The sequence below is a fragment of the Stegodyphus dumicola genome, chromosome X2 (assembly GCF_044657685.1).
Source record: "Stegodyphus dumicola isolate Sdum_Otavi_A_Nest chromosome X2, ASM4465768v1".
Lineage (NCBI taxonomy): Eukaryota > Metazoa > Arthropoda > Arachnida > Araneae > Eresidae > Stegodyphus > Stegodyphus dumicola.
The window spans coordinates 84,690,243-84,715,890 of NC_140781.1; the positions used below are offsets into that span (position 1 = coordinate 84,690,243).

The 25,648-nt window shown below is 32.3% G+C and overlaps 1 protein-coding gene across 4 annotated transcripts in view; it reads right to left on the reverse strand.

The window, feature by feature from the left end:
* Positions 1-10,237: 10,237 nt before the first annotated feature.
* Positions 10,238-25,648, reverse strand: part of LOC118179348 (histone-lysine N-methyltransferase SETD2-like) — a 205,043-nt gene continuing 189,632 nt past the window's right edge. For 3 of the 4 annotated variants that reach the window (XM_035348531.2, XM_085808858.1, XM_035348525.2), the window contains 4 exons: positions 25,410-25,494; positions 25,062-25,103; positions 17,542-17,748; positions 10,238-14,661 (listed from right to left, as the gene is read on the reverse strand). In XM_035348531.2, the coding sequence (XP_035204422.1) occupies positions 14,494-14,661; positions 17,542-17,748; positions 25,062-25,103; positions 25,410-25,494 (502 nt within the window). In that variant the 3' untranslated portion in view covers positions 10,238-14,493. The remainder of the gene's footprint in view (positions 14,662-17,541; positions 17,749-25,061; positions 25,104-25,409; positions 25,495-25,648) is intronic. The other variant, XM_035348536.2, reaches the window with a different exon arrangement.

A 25,648-nucleotide genomic window follows, 5' to 3' on the forward strand; every position in this document is an offset into this window, starting at 1 on the left:
TGTTTGCACCTAGAAACTTCTCTTATTTTCGTAAATTATCAAGTGTCGAAATCGATAATGTCACCCTGTGACATCCATCCTGGCTGGCTCGCCAAATTTGTTGCTTAACAAGTGAATCATAGGTTCGAAAATCTGAGCCGACACTTTTTTAAAAACACCAACATTTATTTTCACGACATTTCTAATTCTACAAAATCTTAAGTGCAACTAACTATCAAACAGAAAAGCAGACGTAGACGTAATGGGTAATGATGCATCTGGGCACGTGATCCTCGTGACAGACGAATTCTTTAGGGTTGCCACAGAAAGGCAGTGTGTCGCCACAACACCAGTACTATTAGAAACATACTTACATTTTACATTACTCTCCCAGTTTCTTAAGTTAAAGCAACCCCGTGACAAAATATCTTTTGCATTTACTATAAAATTTCTTCCTCCTCAATATTTGCAACGCCAGAAACATAATTGTCTACGTAAAAAGGATGTTTTAGGCTTTGTGCTATAGTATCAAATTCAGATGGTACATTATCTAATAAATGTGTAATTGAGGCTGCTAATAAAAATGGACTCGACTTTAAACCAAATACTACTCTGCGATGTCGGTAAACAATCTGTTCACTCTCGGACGGATAAAAAAAGCGCAAGAAATCTTTATGTTGAGGGGATGTACTTAGCATCAGAAATGCTTTCTCAATATCTGAAGATAATCCTATTGGATGAATTCGAAACCTATCAAGTATGTCTGGAATTATTTCTAGTAAGTTCGAACCCTTATACTAAAGGTCGTTCAAAGAGCATTTACCACTTTCTCGGGCTGACGCGTCAGACAAGTCTGATTTTTGTAGTGGTACTGTCTTTAATTACTGGCCGATAAGGTGAAAAATGTCTCGTCTTAATATTATCAGTTACTTTTCAATTATATTCAATTTTTCCCATTCCCGAAAAATCGTAGTAATTTTTCTAAAAATGCTTTATCTTGTGCTCACTGACACATCCTTTTATGCCGCTTCCAAGTTAAATCTTTGTCGACAAATCGGCGACATCAAATTTAAAAGGTAAACAAAGTTCATATCTACCGTCCGAAAGAATTTTCACATTATTTTTAAACTCTTCCAAAACTCTAGAATGTTCTAAATTCTTTCTATTATTTTCAATGAGATCTGAAATACCTATAGATTAAGACACAATAACACGCCGAATAAATACTAATTCAGAAGTCAAACAACAAGAATCAACGTTATATTTACAAAATTTTCACAGGACTAGTTTCGATGGTTTTTCCAACAGATGGCGACACTTGCTTATTCTTGTCCAGGCTTTCTTATCTAATCATTATTTCCTATCTTGTTCATTTGCGGTTTTGCAGCTGAGGATGGTGGTTCAGTAAAACCATCGAAACTAGTCATGTGAAAATTTTGTAAATATAACGCTGATTCTTGTTGTTTGACTTCTGAATTAGTATACCTATGGATTCTAAAGACCATAAATATTTTATCGAATAATTACTAACATACAACGAAATTGCATTCAAAACAGTATCATCATTGCTATCTCCAAATGACTTATGCTTTCCAGTTAACACATGTCCCAAACAAGTGTCAATCAAAAATAACCCTGACTCCAACCGAACGGATTTATTAGTAAATAAAGCGCCGACAATATCCGCTCCCAAAAGCAGACCAATCTCACTATCAGAAGAACCCAAATCAGACAGACTGACGCCTCTATCTTTCAGTTCATTAAGAATTTCACTATCATTCACTTTTGGCACCGTGCCACAAATTTTGCTCTCTGATAGTGCTTCGATTTGAAAGGAGAACGTTTCATCTAATGCCGAAATCAACAAATTATAAACATTGTGAATCTGCGTTCGCGTTTCTCTTCCCCCGAATAACGAATGCTTGAATTTAATTTCCCTTAATGGTTTTAAATTTAAATTCTCTACTAATTTTTTACTGACATACGAATGCTGAGAACCTGTATCCAGTAATGTGCGTACTTTAAGATCAACATTCTTAACTTTAACTATTAGAGTCATTTAATAAACATTTTCTATTTTACAGTTATTAGTTAATGTACTGGTTTCAGTTACATCACTTCTAGACTTTTCATTTGCGCTTTTTTCTTGGCGAAGGGGACACATTAAAGAATAGCGATTTTTATTACAGTACATGCAAGAATTTTTTACTCGACATGTTTTACAAGTGTGTCCCAAATCTGAAACATCCAAAACAGGCACCTTTTTTAATTAATATATTTTTCTTAGCTTCTAATGTCATATTTCTAGCAGAAAAACATTCTTTAGTTGGGTGCCGCTTTTCACAAAAGAGATAGTTAAAATTGCGCTTACCTGAGCTTTCAGAATTTGATGTACTTACTACCGCAGCTGCGCTGGCGGATTCTAAATTTTTATTTAGTGCATCCTTTTTCTTAGAAATATGATTAGAACCAAACCCAGTGCCAGCTAACACGACCATTTCTTCTCCTTTCACTTCTTGTTTCAGAAAATTCATCAAATTTTCAAGGCATCGGTCATCAGGTTGAGGTGCTTCTTTTAAATTTCTGTTTCTCTCCCAAGCAATTAATACTTCTTCGGGCAGGCAGGATTCAACTAAAGGCGTTAAGCAATCACCATACTTCTCTTGCGGTTTTCCAAGACTTTCTAAAGCTCTAATCTTGGTTTCTAAATCATCGTAGAGAGTGGGAAGATCCGTCTTCATACGTCCACTGCTTGCATTACGCATAACCATGCTTAGAAGATCTTTGACGTATATCTGTACAAGTAAGTCTTCTCTTCCAAACCTCTCTCGAAGCTGCGCGATTACTTTCGGATAGTTCGACGCCGTTGCCGGAAATCTCTCCACTACCCGTGCGGCTTTGGACTGAGGAACAACTGCTTGCAGGAGGTACTGGAATTTATCTTCATCTGGAATCGTCGGATGTTCAAAAACTGGCTCCAAAACGTCAAAAATTCTTTTGCTTCGCCGTTGAATTTCTTTAGTTCGATCTTCGGTAGTTTAAATTTGCGCTTATCTGGTAATTCAGTAGGTAAAGGATTCTTCAAAAGCTTTTCGATTTGAGAACACAGTTCAAAATATTTACCTCTATAAGGCTCAGATGAAATAAAATCTTCTTCATATAGCTTTTCAGCTTCTTTACATTGAAGAATTAGCGACGTTACTTCCTTTTGGCAAATATCAAGTCGATTAAACTTGTCTCTAACATGTTGTTCCAGAATCGAAAGTAGCTTCAAATCGTGAATATCTGATTTCAGTTCTGCATTAATTTTGTTTGCACATGTGGTAAAGGAAGTTCTTAGACATGTTCGTTCAGTTTTCAGCTGTGTAAGCTCCATTTTCAATTCATTTTAGCTGTTATCGCCCCCCGGTTGGGCGCCACAAATGTTATGTTACGTAATGCGTTACGTTCGAACAATGGCTAGCTCAGAAGGCATTCATAAGTCACCTACCCGATGAATTAACAGCTATCTTATCATAGATGGAGCACTTCAAATCATATAAACTTAAGGTAAAAGGTTTATTTACACATAAGTACAAGTTAAATGAATAAGAAATATTTATTTAGCTACAATATCTAACTAGCTACATCATGCAAACATCGTCCTTAGCTATCTCAACCGCAATTGTTTGTTTTTCTCTGGCGTCCCATGACGTCAGTCTCTATCTGGCCTTTGATTCGCTGTCATAGTGGTTCTATTCCCAACACGTAGTATCCACAAGTTACACTTCGCAGTGTCTAAAACTCAAGATCTGCTGCAAATCGACTTTTATATTCCTAACCTTAGAAAACAAATTGAATTAGTTATTTCAAATTGTATAGAATGTATTTTGTGCGACAGAAAACGAGGTAAGGGCGAAGGGTTGTTGAGTCCCATACCAAAAGATAGTATCCCTTTAAGCACTTTTCATATCGATTTTATAGGACCATTACCTTCGACAAACAAGAATTACAATCACATCTTAACCGTGGTTGATTCATTCACAAAGTTCGTATGGCTCTATCCAGTAAAGTCTACATCAGCTCAAGAGGCATTGCAGAAGCTGAAACTGCAACAATCAACTTTCGGTAATTCTTTGAGAATTATAAGTGACAAAGGTACGGCGTTTACCTCTAAAGATTTTGAAGATTACTGTAGTCAAGAGAAGATCCAGCACATATTTACAACTACAGGTGTTCCTAGAGGAAATGGACAAGTGGAAAGAATTCATTTCACTCTGATTCCAGTCCTATCCAAATTATCCATAGATGATGCAACCAAGGGGTACAAATATGTTGGAGATGTACAACGGATCTTGAACAGCACTAAGAGCAGAAGCACAAAGAGTTCTCCATTTGAGCTTCTTACTGGTGTTAAAATGAGAAATCACGAAGACTTGAAGATTATGGAAATTCTCGAAGAAGAAAAAATATTATGATGAAAGATCGAGAAGATATGAGAGAGGAAGCAAGGAAAAACATTCTAAAAATTCAGGAAGAGAATAAAAAAACATACAACAGGATGAGAAAAGAGGCACAGGTATGCAATGTGAACGACCTAGTTGCCATACAAAGAAAGCAGTATGGAGGTGGTCTAAAGTCAAGGCCAAAGTTCTTCGGTCCATACCGTGTAACAGCGAGGAAAGGCAAAGATCGTTACCAGGTGGAAAAAGTGGGACACTATGAAGGTCCTGGATGTACCACTACAGCGTCTGATCTCATGAAGCCGTGGACTTCTACTATATAGGACTATGTGTGGTTCTTCCGCACTTCTTTCTTTCTTTTTTTTTTAATTTATGGTTGATCTTTACAATATGGTAACTGGTAGTTTGGCGACATTTTGGAGGCGATAAAGGTTACTACCTGGGACTTTGGTAATAATGTGAGCAGTACTCAGTTCCGATTACGCATTATTTTGCGTGAGGGAAATGAGAGATCATGGGATATGTCATGTGATATTAATGGACGAATTACGGTTCTTTAATCGGAAAAGGGGGGAAATCGGGAAAAAATGTGGATATTTTGTATTTAGCTTTATTCTGTGTTGTATGAAACAGTGTTGTTTAATTTTTGGATCCCATGGCCCTAACTAAAGTGAATTCGAAATGGGTATTTAGGCATTGTGATAAAGAGAAGTTTGCTTTTTATTTAGCGGAGGAAGTATGGAGGAAAAATTCGCAGAAAAAATCTTTCAGTAATTTTATTGAATGAATTAGAAAAGTGTATCCGCCACGTAATCAAGATTCTGAAGAAGATTAGGTAAGTTAGTATTTTTAATTATTTGAGGATATTATTTTTATGCATTGTTCTAAATGTAAGGTGGAAAGGAATTTGGTATTATTGGGAAAATTGTTATTAGCAATGATTTAGTTTAAAGTAATTAGGATTGTAAGGTAATTTTTATTAATTTAATGTATGTGCTCATTTATATTTTAAGTAGTGTTTTTGAATTTAATTATATTTTAATGAAATGATAGTTATTTTGTGAATTTTATGTTTGTAGGAATTTGGTATACGTTTTAGTTGAAGTAAACGTGCATGGAAATAATTTAAATATCTGACACTAAGTATTTGTAATGGTTGCGGTATGAATTCGTTGGTGACGTTTATAATATAATAGATGATTTAGAGGTAAAAGTTTTTGGATATTTTATTTATTTTATATGTGGAAATGTTCATATTTGGAAAGGGTAAATACTTTTTCGCGATCAGGTAATTTCATATATGTTCTTTTTACCGGGTTTAAAGATTGAGAAAATTGTCATGTATTTTCGGGAAATTTTTCTAATTTATGAGAAAAAAGTAGTGTACATGGATATAGTGAAGAGTGTGCGCAATGCCATTTTTGTGCAATTCTGGGATGTTTTTTTAAGTAAAAATAAGTCGACGTGTACATGGTTTAGTGATATTTTAATTAAATGATAGTTATTTTGTGAATTTTATGTTTGTAGGAATTTGGTATACGTTTAAGTTGAAATAAACGTGCATGGAAATAATTTAAATATTTGATACTAAGTATTTGTAATGCTTGCGGTATGAATTCGTTGGTGACGTGTATAATGTAATAGATGATTTAGAGGTAAAAGTTTTTGGATATTTTATTTATTTTATATGTGGAAATGTTCATATTTGTAAAGGGTAAATACTTTTTCGCGATCAGGTAATTTCATATATGTTCTTTTTACCGGGTTTAAAGATTGAGAAAATTGTCATGTATTTTCGTGAAATTTTTCTAATTTATGAGAAAAAAGCAGTGTACATGGATATAGTGAAGAGTGTGCGCAATGCCATTTTTGTGCAATTCTGGGATGTTTTTTTAAGTAAAAATAAGTCGGCGTGTACATGGTTTATGTGTATGTGTTATTTTGAAAAACGCGTAAGGAGTATGGTATTGTGCACTTTTTCCCAATTTTGCAGTGAATATTTGTCATGATTAAGCAGTTTTGTTTGATAAAATTTCTAGCATAAGTGTAATTCGGCTAGTAGATTGTTGGAAGAAGTGTTCAGTAGATAAAAAGAAAAGAAACATGTCTTTACTTCGTGAAGACAAAATGGCGGCGGGGAAAATAAAATAGAGGGTTGCTGTAGGAGAGTTGGTTGCCAAATTTTCGCCAAAAAATCGCCAAGTTACCATAATGTAAAGATCAACCAAATTTATTTTCAGGTGCTGTCTTGATGTTCCAGTGTTGCTGATCCGTGTTTACAACACAACCACCAGAGGGCCTCACCGATGCGCCAGCAGCGAGAGCGAGGTGAAAGAAGAGTACGAAATAGAGAGTCTTCTATCCCACGCAAAGGTGGTAAGATGTCTCCACGAGAAGGTGGTTAAATAATGAACTGTATGCTTCCACGAGGAGGTGGTAAATTGAACTGCATAATACGACAGCCAGTGCGAGTAGGCACTAAGCTACTACATTATAAAATAGGCAAAAGCTATTCAGAATCCTGTTTGTATCAAAAGCACTTGTTTAATTCAATCTGTACCTTCTTCTGATTTTTTTATTAAATGTTCTGTGGTGTGGAAAATGTTGGAATTGTTATTTAGCATCTTCAACTCCCCTACTACATATATTTATTAAAAATCCTCTCATCTAAGTGTAGCTGGGGGCACAGATGAACATTCCTAGTCTTGAGATAAATTTTTGCCTAGTATTTTATCCAGGTGTCACATGTAAAGAAGTCATTTACTATGGAGTGAGAAACAGTTGAAAATGGACAGTGCTCTTATTTAAAATAAAAGTAGTTGAAAATGAAGCCTTTACTTACCTTTAATTAACCAGCTCAATGTGCTAGAATGACAACAGCTGGATAAATGATAACATTTACAGTCAACCCATTGATTTTTCACATACCTGATACTTTTTCTATTTCACATATTCTTTCAGAGCCAGTACTTTTGCAGATGACACAAGACGGAACAACACAGGGTAAACTTAATAAAACAGGTTAATAACAAGATAAATATTACAATGCAGAACCTCCAGACTACGGCAAATAGAGAAATAACTCAGCAAACATTTTACCGACTCCAAAGTGCTTTGTTTATCTCTAGAAGCCAGCCAGCTTTAATGCCCACTGAATATTATTGAGATACTAACCAGACCTCACTAAGTGCCTTGCAATGATGTTTAACAAAGAGGGCTGCATTATGAATTGTTACATAATGTGCCTGCTGATGTATCTTCATAAAAATTCCTGCACATTATTAACACAATGCCACATTAAGCAGGCACTGCTACTTTAGGTGCATAAAGGAGCTGCATGACATTAGCTAAGAGTCTTTTATGTCTCATTACTTCAATTTATAATAGTTAAATAAAATATTTATCTGTAGGCATACTTGCCAACCTATGACACTCAAAAATCAGGAGATTTTTTTAAGAAATCGGGAAATTTTTCACAATGTTAAAAAGACTTTTTAAATGATGAAAATATAGTTTTTAATAATGAATTAACTTTAAATAGTAACTAATTTTTAAATGCAAGCAACACAAAAATACCTTACACATAAAAAACATTTTTATTACTTGCATCGATTAAGAAAAAAGAAAACCACTTTAATTAATTTTCGTACAAATGTTAGAAACGGTGGCAGATTTTGCTTTCTTTAAGAAAAAAACTTCACAATTTTGTTCGTAGTAATTGCTTGTAGGCCTGCTTTCGCTAATAAAAGCTTTTCTAATGCGTCATCACTAATATTAGATCTAAATTTAGTCCTCGTTTTCGCAACAATACTGAAAATTTTCTCACACTCTGCATTATTATGGGGAACTGTCAAGATGGCCAACATAATTCTAGACAGCTCACTATATTTTAAAATTCCATCAGCAGACATTCTGCATTAGCAACTTTTTGGTCCTCTGTTTCCGAAGAAAAATTTTATTTTTCGTTTTTTTCAACACAACTCATGTTGTCCTTGTGTTTTTGTGTACGCACATGTTTGAGAACATCCGCCCTTCCACCATGCGAAATCGAAAATCGCAACGACAGGCGGTACACATCACAAATTTATTATACTTCCTTGAGGAAATAATGGAAAGAAAGTCAATTGTGTACGATTTTTGAAACGTACATGAGTATTTCACCTTTCTGGCAGACATAACAAAAGATGATAATTTCTAAAACTATTTCCCTAAGGCACGTATACACAAACAACTCAGGACAAAATGACCGAAATAACTAAAGAACATCCAAATAACAGCTTGCTTTGCCCTCATTGGCTAATTAATATATGCCAGATGACACGTAGTGGAGCACGATGCCCCCATTGGAGAACTGGAGAACGACGTTTCTGGATACGTATATGCTCTGCTCTCACTTACAAAGCAGAAGTTTTCTAATTCGCAAGGTTTTGTTTTAGATATAACCTAGAGAAAATTCAATTGCTTTCAGACTGCCAAAATCACTTTTTTTTTGTTTTTGTTTATATAACAAAGTATTAAGCCAAGTTCCATAAAAATCGTGAGGAATTTTAAGAATAAGAAAAAGTCGGGAGAAATATATTGTAAATCGGGTTGGCGGGAGAGCGGTCGAAAATCGGGAGTCTCCCGCCTAAATCGGGAGAGTTGGCAACTCTGTAGTAGGTTATGTTCATGACTGAAACAAATAGGAAGAATTGGCCCCACATAATATACCCCAATATAATACTAATATAAAAGTCTGTCAAAGGAAGTCCTCCAAAAAGAGCACTTTCTGAAAACATACAGTTCTTATGTGAGATTTAAAAAAAAAAATTAATAAATCTTAATATTAAAATTAACACTATAAATGCCTGCAACCTATACGGGGCAGATGCGAATGTTCATGGGAAGATATTTTTTTTGGTTTATTTGATTATGGAAAACCACACAAGGGCTTTCTCTCCAATGAAAAGGATGTCTTCGTGGAGGACTTTCTAAAACAATCTAGCTCTTATCCACATTACATATGGGAAAAACCCTGAAAACAGCCAGGCTGTTCATCTGGAATCAAACCCAGGTCAAACTACCAGTGTTCATTGACTTTACCACTCAGCCACTGGTGGTCCCATGAGAAGATGGATGCCATGTTTAAGTAATGTACATCTCCACTAGAACTACTAAGTGATACAAATTTAAGGCATTTTGTCTTCTTTTTTAAAATGAATACAGGAAATGAAAATACTGATTTTGATTATACTGATTAAATAAAAATGTAGTAACATTCCATTTAAGTGAACTTTCCTCAACAAAAATCCAACTTAGGTAAAATAACATTTAATGAACGAGTCCCCAAACCAGTCTGCTTCAATTCTTTCTATAAGTTAGTTTCCAATTCTAGAGTACCTGTGCATTTTATAATGTAAGTATGCCATTATGGTAATAAAGCAATACTACTATTTTTGTATGTGGCAAAAACAATAGATTGTGAAACCAGGAGATGATTACTCAAGTAAAAATTAATTGATGCGATATATTATTTAAAATTAGCTTTCTACTAAATTTCCTTCAAAATGAATCATCTGCCAAAGTTAAAGCTTCAAAGACAAGCAAAAATTCTGAACAGTACAGCAATGGAAGCAGAAATTTATCATTATTTATGGAGATCATGTCAGCTTAAGCTGTTAATTTATACTTCTAATACTTTTTTTTTTGGCATTTATTTAACTTTGTTCACAGAACACTGGTTTAATTTTTTTAATATAGTAATTCTTATAAAAATTAATGTTAACAAATTTTTTGGAAAAATGTGTAATTAAAATGAAAATAAAAATTTCAAAGAGGAAATTCAAAAGTGTATTTTATGCAAAATGTATTCAAAAACATTTTCCAAAACATGTGCATAAAAGTGAGCTATTTCCACAGTTTATAAAATTGAATACAAACCATGTATATCCCAGGATTTACATGTAATCCAAAATGATTCCACCCAGTGAATTCATATAAATGGGATTCTACCATAATTTTTCTTAAACATATTCTCTCGATTTTGACTGCATGTTATGTAAGTATGCATAATAACTTTAAAATCAAATAAAATTTCAAGCGACCAGATTTTAGTAGAAAATATTATACTGTTTTGCCCTTCCAGAAAACTTGAGCTGCATAATGCATTCCATGGAAATATAAAAATTTTCTTTCATGCATATTCAATTTGACTAGATTTACAATATAAAATTTATATATAACACAACTGTAAAGTTTATTTAGGCATCCTTCTACAAAAGAAACAAAATTAAAAAAATTTATTCTTTCTCTTATTATTCCAGTTTCAAAAATTATTAACAAAATTAAAACACACACTGACAAAATTTATCACATTTCCAAGTTTAATAAATATAATTACTTAATGGGAAAACTATAATTCTCTATAAAAATTGGTTCAAGCACTAAAATGGAATAAATAATTAAAAACTTTTAACATGAAATTTCATGTAAAATCCCATTTATTTAATACATATCTTCAAAAATGAGCAATAAATATGTCTATTTAACAATTGCATCATTTTCATATACAGTAAGCTTATTTACAAAAATATATCAGTGCACCTTGGTAGTTGAAAAATAAACAATCTTTTATATTATAAATATTCAATTAATGAAAACTTTCTTTTCCCCTTCCTCAGTTTATGTATTATCATACATCTATCACTTACCTGAACCTGAAAACTTATTACCTGAAAGCAACAATGGAGATAGATAAAAAAAAAAAAAAAAAAAAAAAGGGAAAAGTTAAAGTTATATTCTACTTTTATTTAAAAAGAAAGACTTATAAAATACAAGCATTCAAAAGAAAACTTGGGAGAAAAAAAAAAAAAAAAGGAAAAGAGTGAGAGAACAAGAAAGGGGAAAAAAAAAAAAAAAAAATGTTTTCAATCTTTGCAAAAATTAAAATGAAGGGAAAAACTCAAATTTCACAAAAACAGTTACCTTTCACAAAAAGCTATTTGTGATGACAAAAAGAATTTATAGCTTAAGTATAATTTAGAAAATTTTTAAATTATATATTCACACAAAATCTTGGGTATAATAAACAATCAATCAATAAAAATTTATACATAAATTAATCAAAATTTTCCGTAACTTGGCTATACAACAAAAACAAGCACATACACATACAAATAGTAACAGGGTTAAAAAAAATTAGAAATAAGATCATATTTTAAAGGCAAAATAACTTTAAAATATCAAAAATTAAAATTATTAAATTTCTTGTAATTGAATAATATAAATAACAATTCATTATAAATAGAACATCAACTGTTTTATAGATTGATAATAATAAGTTTATAACAGTCCCAAGGGTTTATCAGATGGTCACTTCAGGGAACTATTCATATATCAGAGGTAATTGCATAGATATGCTTTTGTGATGGCAGTGCAGAATTTGGCTTCCATAAAACAGACCACAGTTTGACACTCTAGGCCATAAAGCACTTTAAAGGACACTGGGGCCATGTAGTGCTGTACTTCCGATCTGTTTTAATAGACTGCAGTATAAGCAAAGAGCAACACCCATGGGCATGTGAGCTAACACTGAGGACTGCCATAAATCTGCATTTAATTAAAGGAACATCATATATGAAGAAAATAATTAAATTAAGTCTTATTCTGCATAACTGCAATTATGAAAGGAGGAAAACAATATGCTTTATGTAACATTAAAAAAAAAATTAAACAACTAAACTATTCCTTAGTCTCAGAATTTTTATAAATACACACTGTACAAAATCACACACTGGTGATTTAAATAATAATATAGTAAAGAAACTGGCAAGACTTCCATTTTTAATTATTACAAATAGAAAAATTTCTAAAAGGGAAATAAAATTCAGTTAGATTCAACAAATTTTCCAAAGAATTTTCATTATTAAAAAATTTTTCCATTACTATTTCATTCAAAAGTGCTGCTTATTGTCAAAATAAAACATGATTTACATAAACGGCAGTTTTGAAGGAAACAGAAGTTACATCTTTACAAAGATATAAGCTAGAGCAAAAACTAATTCATATGTCTTCTCACATAAACAGTAAGTAATTAATCTCAGTTATAGAAACCAAGGCTTCCCATAAACACTACATAATTTATGTCATCATAAGTTATGGCATATTTAAAAGGAATATCAAAGGCCCTTTATTAGATATATTATAAATACAGCTACTCATCAATCAAACAATTAATATTCATATTTTATTAAAGTTTATAAATTTTTTCAAGTATTTCAGTGCTCAAATATGGAATAATTTTAGCTGTATGAAATGTATTTAATTACATGAAATGAATTTTTATCATATAAATTCTTTGCAGGATGGGTGACTGAGAATTGAAAATTCAGATTTTGAATGAATGATGTCCACATGAATTCCAAAAGTTTTATAACAGTGTTTTTCCTGACACTAAGAATTGATATTATTTTTAAATGTTTAATTTTTGTGTGCGCATGAGTCTAGATGTTTAACTCAATGAAAAGTAACCCCCAAAAGGTTTAATTTTAAAAAAAGATCTTTGTTAAAGCTGAACAGCACTTTTTAACAATTAAAATATTATTGATGAGTACAGCGAACACCATCATGTGATAATAAATATGTACATCAATTTCAATAGTTCAACTAAGCAAAATTCAATATACATTTTGCATTAATTTTATTAGAAGAGTCCTGCCTACATTGATTAGAAATACAATAATACTTTCACTGAAATGAACGAAAAAACTCCTCTCAGAATTGCTTTTACCATATTCGTGAAGCTGCTGACAGTATTGAACATATGTTCAAAGAAAAATGTTTGTTCTCTACTTGCTTTATTGTGACACGTTTTACAACCACACTTCTTAATGCAAAAGACCTTAACACATTAATAATTAATACAAATAGAATACTTTGGCTGGCATATCACATACATTTATCTCTGGTAGGTGTATCAAATAAACTGGGATATCATAAAGAAACAAATTTTACAAACATTATACCATTTTCCTTCCCAATGACATATAAGAAAACAATATAAATTTTAGTAATAATCTGGAAGAGGTTATTTTGCAAATTAAATCAAAATGTCGACGCCTTTTTGTCTTTTTTTAATTTTAATTTTTAGTCTTCTACTTTAAATGTAACATTGAAACTGAATATGCTTCACATTTGAAGTATAAATAAAACCTATATAATTTTAAATTAATCTATATGACTTGAAAATTTAGCATTACTTAGAACACTATACATGGTTCAAAAATTGAACTAATTCATTTCACAATGCTTTAATACATATTACTTTATGAACATTTTGGTTAATCTCTTTTGTTAGAAAAGTGGCCAAGATTTTCAATAACTTTATTAGAATTTTTTTAACAGGATTGATTATTACATTTTACAAAAAAAGTTAAAATGTAATACTGAAAACCTAAATTACAGAATGTGGGAGGAAAACAAGATTCAGATACAGTTTGAATAAAAATAAAAGAACTTAAAATTTTATAACAAAACACACACTGCTGTTTTTAATAACTTTAATAACACAAAATTATTGGACATTTAATGACTATTATTAAAAATCATAAATATTATTTATTGAGTATTATTCAAAATTTCATTCAACTCAAGTCTTACTGGGGAAGAAAGGATAAGCATTTCAAATATTCAAATAAGTTGAACACATTTAATCTACAAAGTTTTCTGTACATGTAACATTTAATATGAATTTCATGAACAGTGAAAATGATGAAGATATATTCATTCTTAAGAATGATTTTTATAATATTGACATTTTTCAAATCATATTAAGTAACATTTGAATTCCTTATAAATCTAACATACATTTGTTATAGGTCATCCTTTCTACATTGACTACACTATTCAACAAAGATTTTTGTAAAAAAATGTCGTAAAAAAATCACACCCATGCTTCGTCTCTCATACATAAATGAAATATATATTTACACAACGAAAATGATAAAAAATGTATAACAATGAAAAATAACATGATATCATGTGGAGGCAGGCATATGGTTAGCTATGTTGTACTAAATTCTATTGCATATGTTGCTTAATCATCATCAGGTGTTTCACATTTTTCCTTTTTATATGCAGGGCCATATTTTGACATGTATTTATGAATAAAATCCCTCGCTTTGTGCTTTACATTATCATTGCATTCTAGATCTTCAACATTTTTGCAGTGTTTTAATTCCTTAGCCATAACAAAATGTGTGAGCTAAAGACAAAAAAAATTAGCACATAAATAAAATAATAAAAAAAATACTAAACAGGCAAATCTATAACATGTAACAGTATCTAGATAACTGAAAATCATATTAACGCATAAAACTCGGGCAATACATAAAATTTACAATTTTAATTTATTAATATAAAGTTTAAATCATTAATTAACAAAATCAAGAATGATTAATATTTAAAGTATATGAATTAATTAATAACTTCATACCACCAGTTAACCACTAAAACAGGTTAAGTACACAGCCTTTCATCAAAAGTAAGTCTACACCACATGCTTATTAAGTTCTGCTATTTTTACTTAATTTCCTAGTTGAACTTATTTTCATAATGACAATTATTTGAATTTTAATAATTAGTGCTTGACATTTACTGCTTACTGCAGAATAGCTTGACAACAGTCTTTCCGCTGACGACAGGTTAGTGGAACATGCAGTATCACTTGCATATACACTTTTTTGCCAAAAAAAAAAAAAAAAAAAAAAAAATCGAAGCACCAAGAAGGACTTTTGTGATTGTGACGAAATTTGGTATGCAAAAACATCTTGATCGAACATGCAAATGATCAAAGTTTCAAGGCAAATGAACAGGAATTGCAATCATGGCATGCATTTCTAGTTCACAATTTGCAAAGGATAAAATCAGTAACAGGGGTGGAAAATTTATCGTTTTTTGCTGCTGCCATAGTCATTCCATAAAGAAGCAACTAAAGATGCCATTACAACGATATCGAAGACCTTACAGACAACTACACGTCTTCAAACGTGGTCACATTGTAGGGTTGCATGAAAATGGGTGGACATACCGAACAATAGGCTGCCACCTGCAGCGTACAGACACTGCTGTGCAAAGATGCTTGCTACAAGAAAATTGCTGAAGAAATGAAGGCCCTGGAAGGCCAAGGAGCACAAATGCGAGGCAAGCTAGAATGATTGTTCACCAGGCCCGAACCGCCCCAACGGTATCATTGTCGACTTTTCAATGCACTACAGCCACGTTTATACCTCCTGTGGTACTATCCACCATCTCACATAGCTTGTCTGAGGTGGGGTTATGCTCCCAGAGGCCTTTCTGGCATTTGCCTTTGACCCCACAACATCGGCGAAGTCGCCTGGAGTGGTGTCACAACCGATCATCATGGCTGCCATCAGACTGCCATCATATAGTGTTCAGTGATGAATCCCACTTCACCCTTGAAGCAGATGACCACCATGTTTGTGTCTGGAGAAGATGGGGTCAGTGGTCCCAATCAGCCTTTGTTTTACAAAGGCATACATACAGCCATAACCTGTGGTGTGGGGCACTATTTCTTATGACAGCAAATCATCTTTAGTCAGCCTCCATACATCTCTAACAGCTCAACGATATGCCGATACCATCTCCGGCCGGGATGCATTAAACTTCATTACACGTCGGCCATTTTCCAACAAGATAATGCCAGGCGACATACCGCTCACATCTCTTGACTGTGTGTGTGTGTATTTAATTATGGCAAAGCACACGAGGGCTATCTGTCTAAGGGGAGGGATGCCTTTCGTGGAGGACTTTCTAAGGGAAACTGGCTCGTATACACGTTACACATGGGGAAAACCACGAAAACGCCCATGCAGCCAGCCCGTTCGCGGGATTCGAACCGCGGACCGAACTACCAGTGTTCAGCGACTTTACCGCTCGGCCGCTGGTGGGCCCATCTCTTGACTGTTTTCATGTGGTTGATACTCTTCCTTGGCCAACAAGGTCACCAGACCTTTCACCAATCGAGTGTGTTTGGGACATGGTAGGTCACCAGATTCGGGCACCACAAAATATCGCAGATCTGGAGTAACAACTGATGAACACCTGGCAGAATGTGTCTCACGGGGATGACTTTAGGAACCTCTACCATTACTTGCCTCGATAATTCAAGCATGCATTGCTGTGGGGGGGTCGACCAACTAATAATTTGAACACTCAATGGGTGATTGTGAGCCATGAATAGGTACTATGACCTTGATTTTTTAATCATTTTATTATCTGTGTATGAGCTATACACATATTTAATTTCATCAAAAACAATAACTTCTTTCATGATGCTTCAGTTTTTTTGCAAAAGAGTGTATTTAACATGCCTGCCACATATTATATGCTTTGGATTGAAACTTTTAATAAAAGGGCCATTTATATTAGAAAATACAACTTTTAGTATCAAAAGTTAAGGAACCAAATTCTTCATAAAACTCATTAGTTTTAAGATACTGCAAAAATTCTGAAAATGTACTCATTTTTATACCAACTTAAATGTATATATCAGCAACATAAAATACAAACAAAAATTATAACTGGCTAAATGAACGTTTTGTTTTTCAGACTAGAGTTATGGGGTTTTTTAGCCCCCAGACATGTAAAAGGGCATTATTTGAAAAACTGCACTGCATTAACTTAAAATAAGCAAAAATTATTATTAAATCTTAACCTCATTACCCTTTGTTGAGAAAATGTTTTAAATAAATAATAATTAAATAATCTGTTTCTTTCCACAAACATAATATTGCTATAATTGAAGTTAATTTACTTTAAAAATCAAACCTTTTCACTAAATAAACAATTTATTACAACATGTAAATGTCATGTCACTATTTTCACAATGTAATTCTTACAAAGAACTTTCAGGTAATGGTCTTGTCATTATTAATATTCTTAAAGAGGCATTTGCATCCACTTCATTTGTTATGTTGCAATCTACTGAAATTTTATTTTGTACAATTTCTATAACTTACTGGTATTTTGTAAAATATTTAAAAGAATGCCATGCATGAAGAAACAATTGAAAAAACTGGAAGATTTTTGGCAATTTTATCTAATGCATTAATAAGGCACCTACCTTTCTTGCTAAGTGTTTAAAATCATCATTATTTGTAATCCTTCCAACTCTACATTCCTGCCGACGATATGGATTTAAACATTCAACAACAAATTTTGACATTTTTGTCCTAAAAAGTTCCTTTATCTTTTTTGCTATTTCTACAGTAACAGGGTTACCACTTGAATCAACTTTCAGTTGAACAATTGCATAATTTTTCTTCTTTGACTATTAAGAATGAAATTAAACAAAAAAAAAAAAAAAAAAAAAAGTAAGGAAAATATGCACTAAGAAATCAGCAATATTTATCACAAAGTGAAAGGAAAAAATGTTTTTCTTTGTAAACTAAGTTTAAAATCAGTTAGAAAGCTCTAATGATGCAACCATTATAACTTGATTTTGTTTAACTTTCTAAACAGCTTAATATCAAATACAGACATAAAATGATAAACTTAGCTTTACATCAACTAATCAAAAACTATTTTAATATGTACTAATTTTTGATACATTTTAAATTTTATTCCGCTTATGAAGAGTTATATAATTATTTAGCTACAGCAGATTAGAGTTCATACAGTGAATGAGTTACAAATCTGATAACGCACAGATAACTTATGCTGATTTAGGACTTCATTTTTCAGATAAATGCTATGAACTAAGTTATTAAATAAAAGCTGTAAAAGTAACACGCTGTTTATCCTTTCATTTTAAATTTGTCATAACATATTACAGAATAAAAATGAATAGGCAAACATAATAAATTCTATATCTGCTTTAGCTTCTGACTCTTTTAGAAGTTGACCAAATAAAACGTACAACATGATTACATATACAGCATTTAGCCTTGTGAACAAACATAACTGAGTGACATAAACAAATGCTGAGTAACTTTTGGAAAAAAAAAGTCTTTTTAACACCACAGATAAAATGCATTCTTTGTGGCCTTACATTACATTGTTATAGTGATGCAATACTGCAGTTCATTCATCTGACGAATTTCATCATGTGTAAATATAATTTAAAAAATTCTAGATCACATTTATGATATTAATTACAAAACTGCAATATGCTGACCAGATTGAGATACATAAAGCGTTCAAGACAGATGGTTATAGGTAATATTTCTACAAATATTGATACAAAACAATCATTTCCAATTAGAAAGTTTCTTAAAATAAGACAAAGAATATTATGAGTTATGTTGCAGAATTGGAAATACAAGAGTTATACACATAATATAACATTTAAATGCTTTTATGATACCTGAAGAGAAGAGTGTAATTAGTAAAATGTTCATTACACACTAATAACTTAAGTGCAAAAATTTCTGCACTTTTAGTATACATAATTTAGTGAGAGATCACTAGTTTAGATTTGCTTGTGTACACACTAATAAATTAAATGCACAAAATTCTAGAGATTTAGTATAGATAATTTAGTGAGAGGTCAGTAGTTTAAATTATTTGTGGCCAGCTACAATGTCAGTAGCTACTGCTGCTTTCTCCAAAGTGGTACTGTAAGTTGACAAAACAAACTACTTTTATTTTATAGTTGTTCCCTAAATTTTCAGAATATTAAATTTAAGTTGAAAATACATCATTACGATATCAACAAATACTGCGCATAAAAACATAGAACTTTTTTATGTTTAACTCATTAAAGCGTAATGAATATTCTACTAGCCAAAATTTTGCTTTTGAAAGTCGTACAAAAGCTTGTTTTTTAGTTTAGGGAACATTTCCAACTACAATGTTGAAACAGTTCTCAAAACTCTCTTATTTGAGAAATTATGCTCTTAGATGGATGTACTTAAGACTAATATTTAAGGAAATAAAACCTGCAAAAGTATTTTTAAATAATCTGCGTAAATATATATAAAAGCAGAATTGAAAAATTTCAAAGGGAATCTAACATCAGGAACAGAAAAACAGTCTTACCTTTTATTATGCTATGAAAATAATATGGTGTGATTAAACTGGAAATATTAATAAAAAGGCAATACTTATTAATTACCTGAGACAACTTTAGAAAAGCTTCATATCAACTAATATGTCATCACACTTAAGACATAGAAAGCCTATTGGTATATTGACTCACAGCTATTACGTAAATGGTCTGAATATGGTATTGATGCATAGATAAACTATCAGATAAAGGATGCAATGAAAATCCATAAAAGGATACATTGTGTGCCATAAATTCATTGGAATTTACCACAAAAGAAAATTAATACTTATTTTAAGAGCATTAATTTTTTTTGTGACAGGCGCTTCAGTCACCTACTTTGGAATGCTGAGCTAACATGATGTGCTGGCTTATTGGGATGGCAATTTGCACTGCTAAGCCTCTTTGGAGGAAAAAATTCACCTGTGGCATAATTATTCCAATTTTGGGCACATAATGAGTAGTTGCAGTTGCCAGAATTAATTTGAAAACTTAATTATTATATTTTCCTTAGCACTTGAAGTATAGAAGGTGTTTTGCTAAACGATACACAAAATATTCACTATAATGCTAGCCAAACTCTAAGAATAATGAATAAAACCTCTAAAACAATACAGCATATAGCCCCGTATCACCAATAATAAAGAAAAATGTATTCGGAAGCATCGAGAACACCACATGTTTATATCAACTAATGCACTTAATAGCCAGCTAGCTCTGTTTATTTACATTACTCAACCCATGACTTCACTTTGATTATGAAACAATATACCAAAAATAGAAAGTAATGCAATGAAACGAAGATCAACATTTTTCCAGTTTCAATACATTCGACCATAACAGATATAGGGTTACATCTAGCGGGGGGGGGGGGGGAAGATACTAGTTAAAAGCTTTATCTAAAAAAATTATATGTGGTACTATAAGGTATTTCTCCTGCTTTCTTAGCATGCCTTCATAGTGTAGTGGTCTGCATGCTGAGCGCATATTCCAGGGGTCCGTGGTTCGATTCCCGGTGAGGGCGTTGCTCATTTTTCATCTCTCCTGCTTTGAAATAACCTAATGTCTCTACAGTGGTGCCCGAACTAAAAGGGTGGTGGATGATGATTCTCCTCTCCACCCTCAGGATTTGGTGATTGGGTCCCCTACTTCCCAGTTGCCCTTCAAAAGAGGGAGTATATAAGGTATTTCACACACCTTCTTAGTGTAGTGGTCACTACGATGGGTGCATATTCCAGAGATCTGTAGTTCGATTCCTGGCAAGGGCGTTGCTAACTTTTCATCACTCCTGCTTTAAAAGTAACCTAATGACTCTACAGTACACCCGTTCTAACAGTCAATTTAAATGGCGATTCACATGGCATAACTCTGATATATAGCTGGCAGCTGATGCATATGTGACACACTCGCCCTGAAAGGGTTAAGCAGTATAATACAATTTTTTTGACAAGATTCATCAAATTCACCATTTAGTAATGTAATAAAGCAGAGACTAGATGCCAACTACTTATAAAAAATTCCATTCAACTTAACCCTACAGTGCAAATTATAAGCATTGCCTGCCCTAGTTCTCAGCAGCAGCTTTAATTAATCATGAAAAAGCGGACTGATTAACTCGAGGGATGCCTTGACAGAGGACTGTCTAAAGGAAATTGGCTTGTATCCACTTTATACATGGAAAAAAACACAAAAATGTTCATGCAGACAGTGGGTACACTGCAATTCAAACCTAGGTAGAATTACCAGTATTCAGTAACTTTATCACTTGCTCACTAGCGAGCCCACAGCAGGGAACAAAAATATTTCACATCCTGGGAAAAGGAGCCTTTTTTACTTAGTAACATAAAAGCAGCTAAACTTCTGCATTATAGGTATTCTTTAGATCTAGCACCCTGGGTAACAACCTACATCATTACCCTTTACTTAGGCAAGTAACTCTACATCAAATTCAGCATTTAAGATTTATACCTGCTATATTTATGACACCATTTGAATACCATGTACGGCAATAACTGTTGGTAATTCATGTAAATAAGTTCTAAGCAATTTCATTTACAATTGCAAACAGTCTAGAAAATAAGCATCAATCAGCACTTCTTTTAAATTAAACTAATATTACAGATAGAATACAACAGTCCTAACAAAAAAACTACAGCAACTTTTGCTGAAACTGAGATCAGTTGCTACTATGGACGTGTCTGAAAATTTAATCAAAACATTATGGCTTAAGAAGCTGCCTGATTCAATGAAATACATATTATTAGTGATGAAGCTGTAACAACGTTAGCTTCTATGGCAGATAAAATTAGTGATATGAATCAGATGCCAGAAGCAGTTAGTGCTAATGAACTTTCCACTTCCATAAATGATTTGTTACATTAAACTGACTCTCCTGTACAAAAAATTGATAAAATAGCCTTTCGATCAAGACACAAGGATTTGGATTCCTGTAACTCCTATTCACAATATCAAAGGCGATCTTGTAAACGATATGATCCAAATGGTAAATTTTGTTTCTATCACTTTCGATTTGGAGCAAAATGCATTCCAGAGAAATGTCGGCCCTCATGTGCATGTATAAACAACCACCCTCCAAAATAGGAAAACTCAAATCTCCAGTAAATGCAATGGCATACTCTTGTGCAAAAAATATGAAGGACTATCACAAACTTCATTTATTCGTTTGTGACCGAAGATCAAAATTGCACTTTATTGTTAATGGTGGACCTGACATTAGCATAATTCTAGCTAGTCCTCAGAATGAATGTAAAACTGAATACAAATTGTATGCAGCTGACTGCACAGATATCTTCACATATGGCACAAAAACACCAACTCTTGATTTGGGATTATGCCATGATTTTCAGTTAATATTCATAATTGCTGATGTCATAAAAGTTATCTTAGGAGCTGACTTTTTCATGAATATAACAGACTTATTCATATAAAAAAGAAACAAAAAATAATCGATGCTGTAATGCAGGATCTAGGGTGATAATGCTGCTATTTCAAGTGATAACTACATAATCACATTAAATAAATCCACAAAAATTTTCGATTTACTGTTGAAATATCCAAAATTTCTAAACCTAACATTTTTAATACACAAATTAAACATGGTGTTACAAATTTTATTATGACTGATGGTCAACCTATTTATTTAAAGACACATGACAGTTCAATCTAAAATGATTAACGATAGCTAAAAAGGAATTTAAATTTATGCTTGGCAATGGAATAAATCCTCCATCAAACTCCCAGTGGTCAAGCTCCGCACCTTGTTACGAAAAAGGATGATCCATATTGGCCCTGTAGAGACTACAATCGACTTGCTGCACAGATGATACCTAATCGGTATTCAATCCCTTGGATTGAAAATCTTCATCATATATTAAAAGGCATGAATATTTTCTTCCAAACTGATTTGTTCAAAGCTTATTTTCAAACTACCATAACAGAAGAAAAATGTAAAACAGCTATCATCATTCCTTTCAGTTTGTATGAATTTAATGTAATGCATGTCAGTTTAAGAAATGCTCCTGCAACATTCTAGTGTATTATTCAAAGTCTTTATAGGATTAGAACTCGTTTCTCACTATTTAGAAGACATACTTTTTGCATCCAGTACTCATGAAGAACATGAAAATCACCTTAAATTAGTTTTTGAAAGATTAAACACCTTAGGCTTAAGAATAGATATTTCAAAGCCTGTTTTCGCTGTTCAACAATCGGTCTTTTAGGATACCTAATTACACCTCAGGGTTCCCATCCTTTTCTCCAAAGAGTTCAAGCAATTATCAACTAAACGACCAGAAACAATTCATGAACTTAAAAAATGTTTTTGGAAGACATAATTTTTATCATTGTCACTTAGAAGATGCAGCCAAGAATCAAGCATTGTTACACGAGTGAGCTAAAAGGAGGGACAAATCTAAAATTTAACAGACTGAAGAAGCTGGAAATCAGTTTGAAAAGTTCAAGAATAACCCGGTGAACATCGTACTATTGTCTTTTTCCAATTCTGAACTACCTCTGGCATTATTTACAGATGCTTCAGATATGGCAACTGGCTCAGTGTTGGAACAATACAAAAACCCATCTTGGAAACCAATAGCATATTTTTATGAAAAATTAAAACACATTCAGCAAAAATTTAGCACCTATGCCTGTGAAATGTTAAGCATATATCTTTCTGTTAGACACTTTAAGTATTATCCAGGTGGAAGAACATTTATCATTTATGTAGAACATACACCCTTGATATTCACCTTTTGTCAAAAACTTGACAAAGCAGCAACTAGACAAGTTAACCAACTTCATTATGTCCCCCAATTTTTGACTGATATCAAATATGTAAAATATGAGAGCAATATTGTAGCTGATACATTATTTAGGGTTAATGAAATTTCATCAACAGATTATGATAAAGCAGCTGATCAACAAACTCGTTGAACTGAAGAGTTTGCAAACAACTTCTTCCATGAATTTAAAGTAATATTCTCTACCTCTGGAGAAATATATGTGGTGTGATACATCAATTAAAGATATTCGGCCATATAGTCCTCAAGCTTTCAGAAAACAAATCTTTCAACAAATTCATGGTTTATCAGATCCAGGAATAAAGTTGACTATAAAACTAATGACACTGAAATTTATTTGCCCAACACTAGGAAATTGTATACAGTTGTGCACAAAAGCATGCATGCCTTTCCAAACAGCTAAAATCAGCTGGCATACCAAATCAAAATTAGGTGATTAAGATACAATAACACACCAAACAAATATTAATTTAGAAGTCAAACAACAAAAATCAGCGTTATCTTTTCAAATAGGATCACTTCCCCAATCGAAAAGGAATATTTACGGCCTTACTTGCACTGACAGATTTTTGAACTGGATGGAAATAGTTCCTTTTCAGATGATATTTCAGTTGATGCTGCAGCCAAGAGCCTTTTACAGAAATCGGATTGTGCATTTCGGAAAGCTAAACAAATTCATTAGCGATCATGAATCCCAATTTAAATGTGACACATTTGAAGATTTGTCCAAAATCTGTGGCATCAATTTGCAATATACTACTACTTCCAACCCCTCATGTAATGGCAAAAGTCAAGCACCTTTATTAAGCACAGCATTAAAAGCTAACAATAACCTGTCTTGGACTGACAGATTATGAAAAATACTTCTGCATTTGAGCCATCCAAAAGGATTAAAGCACATTAAAAATCTTTTAAATAGTTTTTCATTAGGCTAGATCTAAACATATACTTAAATACACATTTAGAAATAATTAAAGCATTATTAAAAATTTTTCATATGATAATTACTACCTTCAGAAAATAAAAACTATCAAAACTTAACTAACTTTTTAAAAATAACCCAAGAATAATTATCTGTTTGAGATTTTGAACCTTCTACAAGGAAAGTGTACACTGTAGAAGTAAGCTTTATTTTGGCTTAACTGAGACAAAAACTAATGTGGTGATGAAAATAAAATATCACTTTATACGTAAAAACTAAATTAAAAGACACGGTACAAAAAATCATATTTGAAAATGATGTATGCTGCCAAATTATTTGAATGTCATAAATTTTACCTTTTTATGGGATCTACGAGAATGTTTTTCATGTTTATGTTCCTAGAAATACAAGTAATAATTAATGTCCTTTAAAAAAAAAAAAGAAACAAAAGAAAACAATAAAACACAAAAGCAAGATATTAATTCTTACTATTTTCCGCTAGTGTACTTTTCACAAGATAAGTAGTACAAATTGAGAAATGGGTGTAAATTAGCAGCATGAAACATAAAATGCAAAAATAAACATAAAATAAGCAAACTTCTCTATTTTCTGTGACGAATTTGTGAAAAACTATGAATTGTTCACTTCCATTTATTACATTAACTTCTTATGAATGCACAAAAATAATTAACATACAAACATACTATTTTGGGTTCATCGTATGAAGGAGTTCCATCGTCAATATTTTCAGAGCTTTCATCAAATTCTGGTGGATCCCATTGTGTTTGCCTACAGAATTAATAACAAATAGAAATTATGCACAATTTCATGTAAACAGAAACAATATGCAATTTTTATATTCTAACTTGGTAAATAAACTAGAATTATAGAAGGGTTATTTTTAGTTGGTGAAATAATTGAATACATTTATGGTAAAAACAAC